The 15,880-nt window shown below is 40.4% G+C and overlaps 1 protein-coding gene across 3 annotated transcripts in view; it reads left to right on the top strand.

The window, feature by feature from the left end:
- LOC135713132 (potassium voltage-gated channel protein Shaw-like) overlaps positions 1-15,880 on the top strand; it is a 301,944-nt gene that overhangs the window by 229,353 nt on the left and 56,711 nt on the right. For all 3 annotated transcript variants that reach the window (XM_065236241.1, XM_065236240.1, XM_065236242.1), the window contains 2 exons: positions 12,047-12,343; positions 14,051-14,260. In XM_065236241.1, the coding sequence (XP_065092313.1) occupies positions 12,047-12,343; positions 14,051-14,260 (507 nt within the window). The remainder of the gene's footprint in view (positions 1-12,046; positions 12,344-14,050; positions 14,261-15,880) is intronic.

Raw genomic sequence — 15,880 nt, 5'->3', positions numbered from 1 at the left:
TCTGAATACCATGGCTTAGACTTAGTACTTTAAAACCTCAATAAAACTTACAATCTTACTTGGGCTGGGATGTGGAATACGTGCTTGTGAACGATTTCCCACCGGATGTATCCGACTGTGATCAAGCGTTTGGTTAAACGCGTTATCCATAAAAAAATGTTCAACGGAGCACGGGGAATACTATTTATAACGGGAGATTAAAGACAAGTGTTTCATATGCAGAAATATTCCTAACGGAAAGTCCAGAAACAGTCAGAAAAATAACTAATAAGGGTGAGGATATTGACATGTCAAGTAGAGGAAATGGAGTGATTTGAGGAAATAAGTTATTTCCACCGTATTTTAAATTAATATGAAGAAAAATTGACGAGAAGTTCGCTACGTCAACCATGCAGTCGTGTCTTGTACACAACCCCACAACTTTTTTTCATCGTTTGTGGTTTCATTTATATTAAAATTATGTTGTAGTTCATTGATATAACTGTGCATTAGAGTGATGCAAAATTTGAAATTTTTGCTCCACAATACTTAAACGATTCCAAATCGGATCCTGACTAACCTCTCAAAATTTGAACCCATTTGGTGAGAAACTGAGATGGCACAAACCATTTGAAGTTTGTATGGGAATTACTATGGTAGAACCAAGATGTTTGTTCATGTCTGTCTAATAATTCACCATATCGGTCTGCTTCAAAAGCTTTCAATTGTACTTGTAGGAAATTTTTCCAGCTACAACTTTACTGATGACCACTTTTTGATTAAACGCAAGAATCGAAAGTTATCAAAGGTTCAATGCGCTGATGTCTTAAGATCATGCTCAATCAACTGCTCAGCAGGCAACATTGGTGTTTCTGGGGCGTTGAATAGGACACAAAAATCATGGCTACTATGTCACACTGCAAAATACAGTGTTGCCTACAGAGCAGCTGCTTGATCATGTCATAAGTTTACCAATCTTTTAAATAATTAATAACTTTTTCCTGTCTCGTTTGACATATAAACAATCTTAAGCAAAGTTGTAGCTGAGAAAATTTTCTATAAGAATGGCTATCGAACTGTTTCATAGCTCTATATGAAAAAAGACTAGAAGGCAATGAACAGAAAGTTGAGATTTCCCATAGTAATTTACATGTAAACTTCAAATGGCTTGTGCGAAGTCTGTTTCTAACCAAATGAGTTGTAACTTTGGGAGGCTAATCAGGACCCGATTTGAAACCGTTTAAGCACTGTGGAGCGAAAAAGTCAAATTTTGCATCAGTCTACTGTGCATGCTCTTTTTTTGAAATTCATCATCTGGAAATAAAAAATATATGAGAGATTTTTACGATATGTGTACTTAAGTAGTATTCAAAAAATTCAATATGTATTCATTCAATTTGTCCTTCGATCTGATATAAATCTTAAAATACTGGTTAAAATTTGCGTTGATTTACGAAAAAAAAAAACCAATTTCAAATGATATTTTAAAATAAGCTCAATTGAGAAATTACACCATTATTCATTCCATTTGACAGAACCAGAGAGCTAAGATTTTCAGAGTACCTTGACATTACATTGGAGGTTCTGATCTCAAAAAATAGTAATTTCCAAATAGTCAGAATCACGAGTTGTAAAGGGTTTTCCAAAAGGGATTTTCTCACTTTGACAGTTCATTGCGGTCATATTGTTAAAGTTACAAGTGTCAAATTAAAAGCCATTTATTCAGTGTTTCTTGCCAAATTTCCATGGACAGTTGTAGCGTCCAACAGCACGTGCAATTGATAAAAATTCTATCGAAGTAAGTGTTCTTTGCAAGCAACATTCTGAGCGCTTCGCCCATTTTACGGTTGCAATAATCGACCTACCGAGAGGACTATTCGCAATGTGGTGAACAAATTCGAGGAAACTTTTTCGCTGAACGCTCAACCACCAACCATACGTAAACGGAATGCAAGGTCTGCCGATAATATCGCCGCTGTATGCGAAAGTGTGCAGGAGAACCCGTGACAGGCGATTCCGCGCCGCCCAATTCTGGATGGCTATGTGAATAAGCAGAATTGTCTAATTTGGGACAAGGCCAATCCAGAGGAGGTCAACCGAGTGGCAATGCATCTCCTGAAAGTCACTGTTTGGTGTGCATTTTGGGTCGGAGGTGTCATCGGTCCTTACTTCTTCGAAAACGACGCTGGCGAGGCCATCACCATCAACGGAGAGCGCTACAGGTCGATGATTACCGAATTCTTCTGGCCTAAAGTGGACGATATGGATGTGAACGATATGTGGCTTCAACAGGACGGTGCAAGGTGCTACACAGCGCACAAAACAATCGATATGCTGCATGAGTGATTTCCGGGAATGGTTATTTCACGCGGAGCCGATGTCAACTGGCCACAGAGATCGTGTGATTTAACCCCGTTACACTTTTTTTTGTAGGGTTATGTTAAGTCTCAGGTCCAGTGCTGTAAATTTTCATATCATTCGATTGAAGATGAACCAATACAACCTTTCAATCAATTCTGTGTAAACGAATTATCACATGACCATAATTTGAAGAGCCCCTTTCTCATTCGAAGCTCATTGTCACTGTCAATTGAGTCGCTCAGTATCATTTGATATACGACAGTGGAGTATGGAAGAAATCCAGCTAAATGGATCCGAACAGACAAGTCGACCCGATGTCAGATCAATGTAAGGCTAATTTAAGGTCGATGTCGACCCAATATCATGTTGTTTTCGGGTCGATTTTAAGTTTATGTCGGATCAATGTCGGGTCAATATCGGGTTGGGGTTTGATAGAAGTCATGTTGGTGTCGGGTTGGCTTCGCTTTTTCACCGGAATGTCGACCACAGCTCCGTTTGTGTGTAGGTTACACTCAATTGAATGATATATAGCGTTTCTCAAATGAGAATGATCCATGCCTTCGTCAAATGACTAAGCAACTGATATCATCCATTCGGAGGAGGTCTCCTTTGATATCGAATAGCTACTTTTCTCATTTTCATCAAAAATGTTCAAATGATTTTGAGAATTTACAGCACTGCTCAGGTCTATGCCAAAAAACAGCACACCACCGATGCCCTCAAATCCAACATTGCTCAAGCCATGAACGAGATTCAGCCCGATTTTTGCGCCAGTCATGGAAAATTTGACCTCTCGGATGCGCGCCTCCAAGTGAAGCCGAAGCGAAACGCTTAGTTGACGGATCAAAGCAAAGTCAAAATTGTTTTAAGATCCGCAATTACAAAAATGATGATGTACTAATAAAAATGCCATGCAATTTGACAGAAATCAAAACGTCATTACCATTTTCACCCACTCACCATCTGTGAGCCAATCGTCACTTTGATTCTTCAATGGAAAACCCTTCCCAAATCTCTCCTGATGGCTGAAGTTGATTTGTGAATTCCTGTGTGCTGGTAACTAAGCGAGTGGTAAAGGGTTTAGGCATATTTTGAAATTCCTTTACTAGCCATTTGGCAAGCTTATGAGTGGGGGATCCTTCAGCCGACATAATCTCCCTCATTTCGTTTTCTGGTTTGTGAATATTTGGTAAAACTTTGATCCTTGGTAGAATAGGGCTTGAATCTTTCAATTGATTCGTAGTGTTGCCAATAAACGCCTTGCGCTCTTTCAACGTGTTTTCCACATGTTTAACCATAGACCTCAACTGCCTGTATGGGCCATTAGTATTTTTTCCGTCATCCAATTGTCATAGTCCTCTTTGTCCAAAATCACTACTGCATTACCTTTGTCCGTTTATGTATAAAATACCGGGTTTGTTTTTAGTTCTTTGAGAATTCGAATTTCTTCTTTTTCGGTTTTACTACGTGAATGTCCCTTTCTATTTTGTTTTGTCTCTGAAATAATATTCCTGGCAGTCTCGTTTAATTGAATAGGAAGTGTGTGAGTGATTGCAGTTTCCATGTCAACGATGGCTTCTTCCACGTCAGGTTTTGAGGAGATGCATATCCTAGTCCCTTGTTGAGAAGTGTAAATTGTTCTTCTGAGAACTAGATTTTCTCGGCTGAAGGATCCCCCACTCATAAGCTTGCCAAATGGCTAGTAAAGGAATTTAAAAAAATACCTAAACCCTTCACCACTCGCTCAGTTAACAGCACACAGTAATTCGCAAATCAACTTCAGGCATCAGGAGAGATTCGGGAAGATGAAGTCATGGTTTCATTTGATGTCACAGAACTTTTTCCGAGTGTACCAGTAAAGAAAGCCATCAGCCTTTTAGATGACTGGCTTCTGAAGCAACGTGAGGATTCTACTTGGAAAAACAAAGTTCGGTCATAACGTTTGCATTTAAAAGAATGGACAAAAATTGTCGATTCTTCATTGGTTTACCTTCACTCGCATTGATGAAACTATCCATGCAGCATCAATCATAGTAACCCATGAGTCAGCAGACAAAATTTGACTGCTCTATCAGTCGAACTCTAACCGTGATGGCAAAAACAGTGAAGCAACTCCGTTCAGAAGTGTGCGCGTTCAAAGAACTGCACCCCGCCACGTCGAAAACGGACATCGTGCGGCACTTTGATACGCCCGTTCCGGCATCTACAACATCTTGGCACTATAAGACAACAATCAGAGCATCGTAAGAAAGCCCGGTTCCGGACGGCCGACGACCCTGAGCGACAAGAAGCTCCAAAGGATGTTGAAGAGAAAGACCGAGGGAAAAGTGGCTACATCGCTGCGTGCAGTGAAAAGTACCTGGCGAACATGAACATACATGTCAGGAAGCGGAAGTCACGTCAACTGGTTTCAGAGCTGCAGACAATGACGCAGCGGCAGCGGCTGAATACGATGGTCAACTCGTTTTTCCCGGCGAATCGCAACGGGGCGGTGGTGATGGACGACGAGACCTATCTCACCCTGCATGGCAACGACTGGCAGGGCACTTCGTATTTTACTTCCCCCACGAAGGAAGTGAGCTCCGAGGTGAAGTTCATTTCACACACCAAGTTCCCCAAGAAGGTGCTGCTGTGGCTGACAATCAGCGTCGTTTATCAAGAAATACCACAAGGGCGAAGACGCGATGTTCTGGCCGGATCTGGCGTCGTCCCACTACTCGAAGCGATCGTTGGAGGAGATGGAGCGGTTGAATATCGATGAACAGTCGGCGAATCCGCCCAACTGCGTTCCATCGAGAATTTCTGGGCCAACCTGAAGCGTAAGATCTACATATTCCAACAATTTTGTCGCGAAAACTGAGGAGGAATTGATAAATAAAACGAAGAAAGAACTCAAAAACATGCCTACACGCATGTTTTCGTCCGCCATGGCGAATGTTCCGGTTAACTGCCGGAAGGCCGCTCGCAAGTAAGCTTAAACAATTACCTTCCATGGGAAAATTTATCAAAAAAAAATTATCTGTCTTAGCTTTTTTATCACCATCCGAAAAAGTCAATTTTTTTAATGCAAACGTTATCTCAAGCTTACTCGTCTTTGTATGGAGGAAAATTATTTCATTTTAAGAGGAAATTTTTATAAACAAACTCAAGGCGCTACTATGATCAATCCGCTTTCTCCATTTTTAAGTGAATTGTTCATGGCTGCTCTAGAAAATACTCTGGAGGATAGGAATTTGTTGCCCAAATGTTGGTATAGGTACGTGGATGACATCTTTAGCATTGTCAAAAGGGAAGATTTATCAAAAACTTTGGAGGCCATAAGCAACGTTCACAAGGACATCAAAGTTACTCACGAAGAAGAGAGAGACGGCAAACTCGAACGTCTTAGTTCAATTTCAAAACCTATAGGAAACCAACAAATACAAAGAGAGTAATACCAAGCACTTCAAACCATTACCATCAACACAAAATGGCCGCTTTTCACCACATGGTGCACAGGATGCAAATTCTTCCTCTTACCGATACAGGCATAGCTCACATTTTTAAATCGCTAGACTTAATAAGTATCAGGAAAAAAACAATTCAAGCAGTAATCGATAAAAGAACAAGGGATCATTTTAAGCGTACTTTGACAACTCTTACACCAGTAGCTGAGGGTTTAAAACGGGTGGCGGTGAATTTCGACAAAAACATTACCAAACCTTTGATTTCGAAGTTTAGAAGTTGTGGCCTAGATTTAGTATTCAGCAGCAGGACAAATCAGCTGAAGTCACTGTTAGGATCAACAAAAGATTCAATAAATGTCTTAGGGAATGCCGGAGTCTACAAAATCTCTTATCCAGATTGCAATAAAATCTACATTGGTCAGACGAAAAGGACTTGGAAAACAAGGTTTAATTAACACATCGCAGAGGTAAAAAAGACTAACAAAGAGATGGACAAAGGACTTCATTATGAATTTAAATCAAAGGTTGTAGTACATATCTTCACAAAGGGGCACAATTTGACAAAGGATAAAGAGCGAACACGAAATTATTGCGACACATTCAACAGGGCATAACTTTTTTACCATTGGGTAAAAATCAACCAAATTTTGCATACTTTCTCATTGATGTGTATTGTGTACATGCTGTCAAACTCGAAGTCGTGTTTTTCGATTCAACGAAAATGGAGGTGAACCAACGCGAGTTGAGAGAACAAATTCTTTCCAAACACCTGGAATTTCCTGACCTGTCGCACCGGCAGTTGGGAAAAATGTTGAACATTCACCATTCAACCGTCTCCAGAGTGTTAAAGCGGTTCCAGGAGCGGTTAACGTTGGACCACGGCAAAGGAGCTGGAAGAATCAAAAATAGAATTACTGACATGCAACACGGCTTTTTCAAGGGTCGCTCGACCTCGACAAATTTACTTGAATTTATAGACTATTCATTGAATGCAATGGATAATGGAAACCACGTAGAAGCTCTCTATACAGACATTAGCAAGGCATTTGACCGCATAGACATACCAATGCTACTTTTTAAATTGCAAAAAATTGGAATTGAGTCAGGGCTCCTAAAATGGCTTGAATCATATTTAACTAACCGCCAACAAATAATTAAATTCAACGGAAAGAAATCGAGTCCCATTCAAGTCACTTCAGGCGTCCCCCAAGGCTCTCATTTGGGACCTCTTCTTTTTATTTTATACGTAAACGACATTTCTTTCATTCTCAAAAAACTTAAATGTCTTATTTATGCCGACGACATGAAGCTCTTTTTAGAAATAAGAAATGAAGAAGACATCAATATATTCCGGAATGAAATACACATATTCTACATATGGTGCAAAAAAAGTCTACTAGAATTGAATGTAAAAAAATGTAACTTAATATCATTTAGCAGGAAAAGAACAACTTCAAATATTTCAATTGCACTAGGAAATCAAAATGTAGAAAAATGTGAAAGAGTTAGGGATTTAGGAATTATCTTAGACTCTAAACTAACTTTCATAGACCATTACAACACAATTATTCACAGGGCAAATAACATGCTAGGCTTTATCAAGCGCTTTTGCTATAACTTTCAGGACCCATACACAATTAAAACACTATATATTGCCTATGTGAGGTCAATACTGGAATATTGCAGCATTGTATGGTATCCTTTTTCAATCACGCACGAAGAAAGATTAGAATCCGTACAAAAACAATTTCTATTATACGCTCTTCGTAAATTAGGTTGGACATCATTTCCTCTTCCATCATATGAAGCACGCTGCATGCTTATAAACATACAAACATTAAAAGAGCGTCGTGAATATGCAATGGTTTCATTTGTAAACGATATCGTTTCGCAACGCATTGACTCCACAGAACTTTTATCAAAATTAAATTTCCATGCACCTACTCAGCAACTCCGAAATCGAAATTTATTTGCCATAAAACATCATCGTACAAATTATGCAAAATATGGGCCATTAAACCGCATGATGGCCTCTTACAATCAATACTGCGAAATCATTGACTTTACAATGTCTCGGCATAAACTAAAACAATATTTTTACTCCATAAGGCATTATAACTCATAAAAAATAGTAAAGCTGACACTGCTTAATTTTTATTAAAGAAAAAATTATACTTTTAACCTTTTGTCCAAAGTTGACGAAATAAATAAATAAATTTAAGAATACAAAACTGTATTCTCATATGTACTAGTCTACGTTGGTTGACGAAATAAATAAATAAAATAAATAAATAAATAAATTTAGAAAACCGGGACCGGAGAACAAAAAGACGGAGGGAAAAGTGAAGCGGACTATTAAAGCAAATCCCAACGTCTCAAGCCGTGATTTGGCTAAAAAGATCGGCATGTCGCAGAGCTACGTCCAGAATGCAAAGAAGAGAGCTGGACTACATACATACAAGGTACAGAACTTCCCAAACCGCGATGAGCGGCAACAATCGATGGCTAAAACTCGGGCACGGAAGCTCTACGAGAAGATGCTGACAAAATATGGCTGCTGTGTGATGGACGACGAAGCTCCGCTATTTTGGCCAGATTTGGGATAATGCCACTATTCTAAAAGTGTCCTGGAGTGGTATGAGGCAAATTCTGTCCATTTTGTTCTAAAGGACATGAATCCGCCAAACTGTCCGGAGCTGCGCCCGGTGGAGCAGTACTGGGCAATAATGAAGCGGGAACTTCGGAAGAGCAAGAAGACAGTCAAAGACGAGAAGGACATGTTAAGAAAATGGAAAAAAAAACTGAGAAACTGGTACCGGATGACACTGTAAAGACTTTGATGGAGGGCATCAAGCGAAAATGCGTTCAATTTTACACTCAAGGCTCCATCGATTAACTTTTCTTTTGATTTTTGAAGTAAATATATGTATAAAACTACCCTAAAATTTTGGTTTGATTCTAAACATTATAAGAAAATTGGCATGACATTTTCGGTGTCGCAATAATTTCGTGTTCGCCCTTTAATAATAATATCCTGCGGAGTATATCTTCGCCTTGGAAACTAGACGTAGCAGAAAGTTTAGAAATATTTAAACATAATCCATGAACATCGATCAAGGAAACGGATACTCGAGACTCTTTAACATGCTGCCTGAAAACACACATCGTAGCATGCATCTACCTGTCGGAGACTAAACTTAGGTACCTGGTTAGGTAAATTGTAACATGGCAGTGCATACCTGCTGATTTTTAAGTACCTATTGATTAGTATATAACTCGTAGATAAAAGATGTGTTACATTTAATTTGGTACAAAATACACACTTAAAAATAACTAATTTTACACGTGACGGAATCCTTCTTGACATAAAAGATGAGACGTATGTCATGAGAGCATGAGCATGAGCATGATTGACCACCCACGGTTGCTACTCTGTTATTGCCAGACCAGCTGTAATTACACAGAGAACCAATAGACGAAGCTTGGGACTAGCAATCATCCTCAATGTGTAAAAACTGGTGATCTCAAACTAGGCAATACCAGCGGCGGCCGTGCCCGAACACAGGTCAAGAAAGGATGGGGTAGGAATGTGTTGACGTGACACTCGCTTTGATGGAAGCCGAGAACACCTCTGCACTTCTACGAGGAATCACTGAGATATTGGGTAATAGGGTTGGGTTTGCAGCAGGGTTCGTTTTGGTAAACGATAAGCTGAATTGATGTCCTAACAATCATATAACGCGAAGGAGCTTGGGATAGAACCCACGGTCTTCTGCTCAGTAAGCAAAAACATTTGCCACTAGGCAGACGAGCTCCTTTTTAATCATCGAGTTGCTGTTATTACCATGTAGTCATGTTAACAAATAAAACGATTGACGAATCTAGAATGTGGATGGGCTTGAGATTAGACTCATGATGTTCTGCTCAGTAAGCAAAACCGGTTGCTCTAAGGCCACCGAGCCCCTCATATCACATTATAGCGTTACTCAAGTTTTTATGACTATTCAGACCCGGCACCGACGACAACGAAAAGTTTTACGAAATACACGATAAACAAGTGATCTAACCATACATTTTTAATATGAAAGTATCTGGGACCGCGTTTTTCTGCTCATTAAGCAAGCCACTGCAACCGACGATCTTTGAAATCCTTAAACTAAAAGCTATGAAAGAGGCCTTTATTAAGATCCATTTTCACGCGACGTTAAATGTTTAAATTTTCTCTTTACGCATGGTTCAGGCAATCATAACAAGCTATGACTGACGTGACGATTGTTTAAGACCTGGTTGAACAAGCTATTCAAATGAAATTACGTTCTCGAATTTTACTTGGTATGTAATGAACAACAGAAATACGCGATAATTCATATTTTCAGCGGTTGGTGGTTAATTTTAAATATACTAACGGTACTGCCTACGACTACGACGGCGATTACGACAGCGACTACAACAGCGCCTACGACAACGACAACAGCGAATTTGTTACTTACCATTTGTCTAGGATAAACACCTTTGCCCGGCACCTCCACTGGTTCTTCATGTCCGCTATCGGTCACTGTTTGCAAAATATCTAATAGCAATTACCTTCCAATACCAATACTTCCTGTATTGCCATGGTCATCTGGGAGGAGGATCGCATCTAGTGCTTTCCCCAGGAACCGTTCACGGCCACCAGCTACTGCCCGTCCAGTCTTGGGCGTATCCAGCGAGGCATCCTTCAGATTACTTACAATCTCCGACACTCAATGCAAATCGCAGGCACACTTACGCTAGTTACAGAAAAAAAAACACCCGTGCAAAGAAACGGATCATATAAACGTCACTCTCGTGAAAGCACACCCGTCGTCGTCGAACGGCAAAAAAAGGAATCGGTGGGCAATTTTGTGATACGGATTTCCTAAATCAACCGGGAATGCACGAATTTCACCACACCCAACTACAAAACACGTTCAGAAGCACTTTTGGTACACTTTCGTTCGAAAACACTTAATATTTTTCAAAAATAGTTGCGAGTGAACCAACATCATCACCGCGTAAATAAACTAAAATTAAAATTATCGCTCGCGATGCCACAAATTTCTGGACCGGGAGAAAAATAAAAGATGAGACGTATGTCATGTAATATTAAGTTCTCCAAGACTGAAAAGTTCGTTGCTCGACGAAAAGTACGTTTTATTGAGCTATATTTCGCGTCTGTCATGTCAAAATTGATGCTCGTATATGACGCTCGTCACACCTAAATTTACATGATTTTTTCCAAGTGTGTAGTGTGATTAGTTTTAGTTGGTTGGTTGGCTGTTTCAATGGATAAGTTTTCAGGATAGCTTTTGGAAATTTCTAGTATTATCAAGGCCAGCAATTTACCCACGATTACAATCCATACATCGTCATAAATATTCTGTTTCGACCCAACTTTCTACTACCTGTTTAAAATGTGCTGCAACACACGTAATGAGGGATAATGAATCAACTGTTGTGGTTGCGACCTTTTCAGTCCTGAAGCGCTGCCCTCCTTCGGGCAATGTTTACTATAGCTGACAGGGAATACACCACGTGGGGGAAACATAAACAGCACTTCTCAGCCCGTCGGTGGTAAATTTCATGACGCTTAATTATGCCCATCAAACAAAGGTTTACACTCTCGTCCTCAACCTCATTGCGTGGGTGTATGTGTGTGTGTAGGTGCGTTGGGTCGCACAGATTGAAAATGCAAACATTGCACCTAGGAGCCGAGGGAAGCGAGATAGTCGTTGGACAGTTTCATTAGCAGTAAATTCATTAAGCTGATATATATATAATAATTCATCGGAGGTGGTGCAAGGATGCTGCATAAATTGTGTTTGATAGAGTGTCGGTAATGGGATGAAATTAATTTCAATTAGAGCGTCTTATGTGGAGATTCCGAGAGTGTCTTAGATGGGGCCTCCCTTAGCTCAGGGGGTAAATGCGCAGGAGGAGTTCGATTCTCGGTCCGGTCTAGGATTTTTCGGGTTAAAAAATTTCTCGACTTCCTTGGGCGTAGAGTATGATTGTACTTGCCACACAATTACACTAATGTAAAAATGGTACAGGCATAGAAAGCTCTCAATTAATAACTGTGGAAGTGCATCTGGAACACTCAGTTGACTGCTCGCAATAACCTAATATGCGATAAGAAATAAGCTTGAAATGCGAATTCGATGAAGAAGAAGAAGACATGTAGATTCTGGCAATTTACACTCGTTAAGATGTTCATTTGGATTTTTTTCTGATCGTTCCAGGTCGCCCCCAACATTTTCGTATTCATCAGATCCCCGGTGAACATCATCGATCTGGCGGCTACGCTTAGTTTCTACACCGACGTGTGCCAAAGGATGGGCGAACAGACGGGCCTGCTGGAGGCCTTTTCCATCGTGCGAATACTGCGGCTGTTCAAGCTGACGAGACACTCGCCCGGGCTGCGGATTCTGATTCATACCTTCAAGGCATCGGCCCGGGAGCTGACGCTGCTGGTGTTTTTTCTCGTGCTCGGCATCGTCGTGTTTGCCAGCTTGGTGTACTACGCGGAAAAGTTGCAGGTGAGTGTGCTCTGTCTACTTCAATAAATTCAAGTTCGATTTGGGAAACACATTGACAAAAATCTCCAACCTACCAACCGAGAAGAAAATCGATAGCTTTATTTTTTTTTTCAATTAGACTCGAGATGCTTTCTGTTTCCGACTAAAAGAAAACATCTTCTCAGTCAAAGCTTCTGCCTTGTTCCGTCATTTATTTTTGTGTTATTTTTGGAAATTCTCCTTTCCCACTCTCAACGACTGCGGCGAAGTTTCTCCGAGTAGCATCCAGAAGCTTCAAGTTTTGTTTCGGTCAAGTGAACCCGTAATGATGTCATCATCATCCTCGAGTCGGTCCAGCGTCACGTCACGGACAAGCAACCGGCTGGTTCGCTTTACTTTTTTTTTCTTTCTAGAATGTCCAGCAGTTTCTACGGAATGAGAACTCACCGAGAAAATTGTAGCAGATTTTTCCTTTGAATTAAATTACATCGTTTTTGATTGCTGAAGTGGAAAATTGATTGATTCTGTGAAATTCAAGCTCTTTGTTCTTGTTGGTATACGTATATTTATGATTCAGGATTTTTGGGTCCACAATTTTATATAACTGTAGCAATAACCAGAAAACTGCCTAGAAGAAAATTATCTTAACCTTCTTGCTCGTATCATTATGCAAATTACATTTTAAAGAAGCAGAAAGCCCCCGACACTTCGTCCAAGTTCCATTTGGGACGGTAACAATCAAAAATAAGAGTTCAACAATCTTTAACCAAAACTGTGTAAGCCTCGGTTGACACCCTGGATTACAGTGATTAGGGAAAATTAATGTAAACTCTTATCAGGATAAGGAAAGGATGGTTTTCTTTTCAATTAAAATCCGCTTCCTGATTCGGATGTTTATTTGGCGTCTGGAGGTTACAGAAAATGGTTGTTTGTTTGATAACCGTCGGTTAACTAAAACTCCAGGTGATTCTCAGGAAAAATGAGTGTTAAGCTCTGCCGTTTCTAATAATCGCTTTTTCCGCATACAACGTGATCGGTTTCGTACCTGTGCGGATAATTTTTCGCTGAAAGGAAGGATTATTATTAATTTTCGCTTCCGCTTTAGTGGGCTTTAAATTTAATCACGATAACGGCAACGGACCGGATGGAAGAAGGTGAAACAGGATTCTCGGGAAATGTTGTGCCTGGTGATAATTAGACGCTTCTTCGGTTCGGTTCCGTTTTGGTTCGGTTAGCGTGGAGCCTGCTCCAGTAAGATAGTCACGGAATGAATAGATACCGCACCAATTCAGAACAGATTAAGACTGATGCTTACCACGTGTAGGTACCTTTCACACGTGCCGAATCAATTAAATTCTCGTCAAGCGCAATGTTTCTTCCAGCTGAAATACCTTCCAGTGTTTGTTATGATTGATTACACGCTTTGTGCTTCGATAATTTTTCCTTGAAAGCACTTTACTGAACATCAATCATTACGTAACGTGTAAAGTCTGTGGAGTTTTTCCCCGACGGTTCATCAAGTAAAGCTGTTCCGCGCTGTTGATTGTGTTCCCTCTCAAATGGAGTGTCCAACCATTTATCTTTTACACACCCTCTCCTGTATTGATAGACTTACTAGCGCTACTGCTGCTACATATTATACATTGCCTTCAATCAGTCAAAATGGACACGTTGACCGACGCTCTTATCATGATGTTTTCCTTCTTTTCGATTCGCCATCCCGAACAGGATAATCCGGACAACCAATTCAAGAGTATACCGCTCGGGCTGTGGTGGGCCATTGTCACGATGACCACCGTCGGCTACGGTGATATGGCACCGAAAACCTACGTCGGCATGTTTGTCGGAGCGCTGTGTGCCCTGGCCGGTGTGCTGACGATCGCACTGCCCGTTCCCGTCATCGTCAGCAATTTTTCCATGTTCTACTCCCACACGCAGGTAAGTGTGAGATGGGGTGGGTGGAATGAGAGGTAGGTTTTTCTAGCCACCGTGATTCGGTTCGGGTTGCATAAGTGAGGAGAAGCATATATTTTTACGATATTTTTTTATAGGATGAACACGGGCGCAGTTATCCTGAGCAGAGTCAAATTGATGCATTCCAAGACAATAGAGATCGTAACAAGGAAAAGTTATCGCCGTCCATGAAAAAGTTATCCCATCATTGCTCCCGATGCAATCAACTCGTGAATATTGAATTTGTTTTCTCTGGCGCGTGTTGAATTTCGATGCGTTCAACTGGCATCGATCCAATGCTGCATAAACTAAAAAAACATTATCAGCAGTTTAATTTACTATATCAATTCACTAGCCGATCACTTTGATTTGTTAAAACAAATTGAAGATATTGAACGACAGGCAACGATACGCTATGATTAAAATGGACACCAACAAAGACTTCTACAAGACGCCAACCCGATATAGAATGGGCATGTCTCACAAGGATCATATACGCTGCCGTACATAGGCGTAGCCAGAGGGCAATACAAAGGCTTTCGGGGAAATGGCGTTCGATGAAATGGCATTCGGCCAAATTTTCCATAGTAATTTTTTGTTCGCCCCTCCCTAGCTCGAAACCTGGCTATGCCCTTGCTGCGCAGCTATTGTCGTTTGTAAAGGCACTGGCAACCCTTGAAATATTTCACAACCGATTGCCAGTTGACGTTCTATTTGTTGCTGCTGCTATTTTCTGTCCTGTCTGGAGTGGTTCAAAATATCGATTTTGATCCACCAAGGTCAATCAATTTCAAATCATATCCTGGTAATTTTCCTAAAATTTGAGCTTATTTGGATGCGAACCCTGCACTGATCCTGTGAAGTTTATGTGGGAATTACTATGGAAAATGTTGTTATCTGTACTAATGTAAAAATTTCCCAGCTGCAATTTTGCTGAAGCCCACATTTTAATAACCCATAATGATCATTAGCTATTAATTAATTCAGAGATGATATTCTTCTGACATGCTTCATAAACTGCTGATCAGGCAACATTGTTGTACTAGGCCCGAAGAATTGGGCAAAAGGCTATGTCGTGAGTGCAAGATGCAGTGTTGCCTTGATAGCAGTCGGTTAATCATATCAGAATTTATTGGTTTCGAAATCAATTAATCTATATAGAAGAAAAGGATGTAATGTCGGCCCATACATAAATTCAGCAATCGACTAAATTTTCAATAGCGACCACAAATATCCATTAGTACCGTCCCAATGACGCGTTCATCTAGATAAAATTGATAAATAGAAGATTTTTAGCGATGGGCGCAATCTTAGATCCATAGGCCAACATAAGAGCCATTTCCCCGTTATAATAATGAATTTCTGTCTGTCTGTCTGACCCTTATAGACTCGGAAACTACTGAACCGATCGGCGTGAAAATTTGTATGCAGAGGTTTTTGGGGCGGGAAAAGGTTCTTATGATGGTTCGAAACCCTCTCCTCTCTGTAAGGGAGGCTCCCATACAAATGAAACAGAACAATATAGCATGCTTTTTTGAATCGGCGCATCAACTCAAGCTAATATTGAATCCCGAGCAAGGCTGGGCACACTTAGCTAGTAACTTA

This window comes from Ochlerotatus camptorhynchus, unplaced genomic scaffold, assembly GCF_037179485.1.
Source record: "Ochlerotatus camptorhynchus isolate MF236.1 unplaced genomic scaffold, CSIRO-AGI_Acam_v1.1 ptg000539l, whole genome shotgun sequence".
Lineage (NCBI taxonomy): Eukaryota > Metazoa > Arthropoda > Insecta > Diptera > Culicidae > Ochlerotatus > Ochlerotatus camptorhynchus.
The sequence above is the reverse complement of the archived record's forward strand: the minus strand, read 5'-3'. Positions and strand labels throughout refer to the sequence as shown.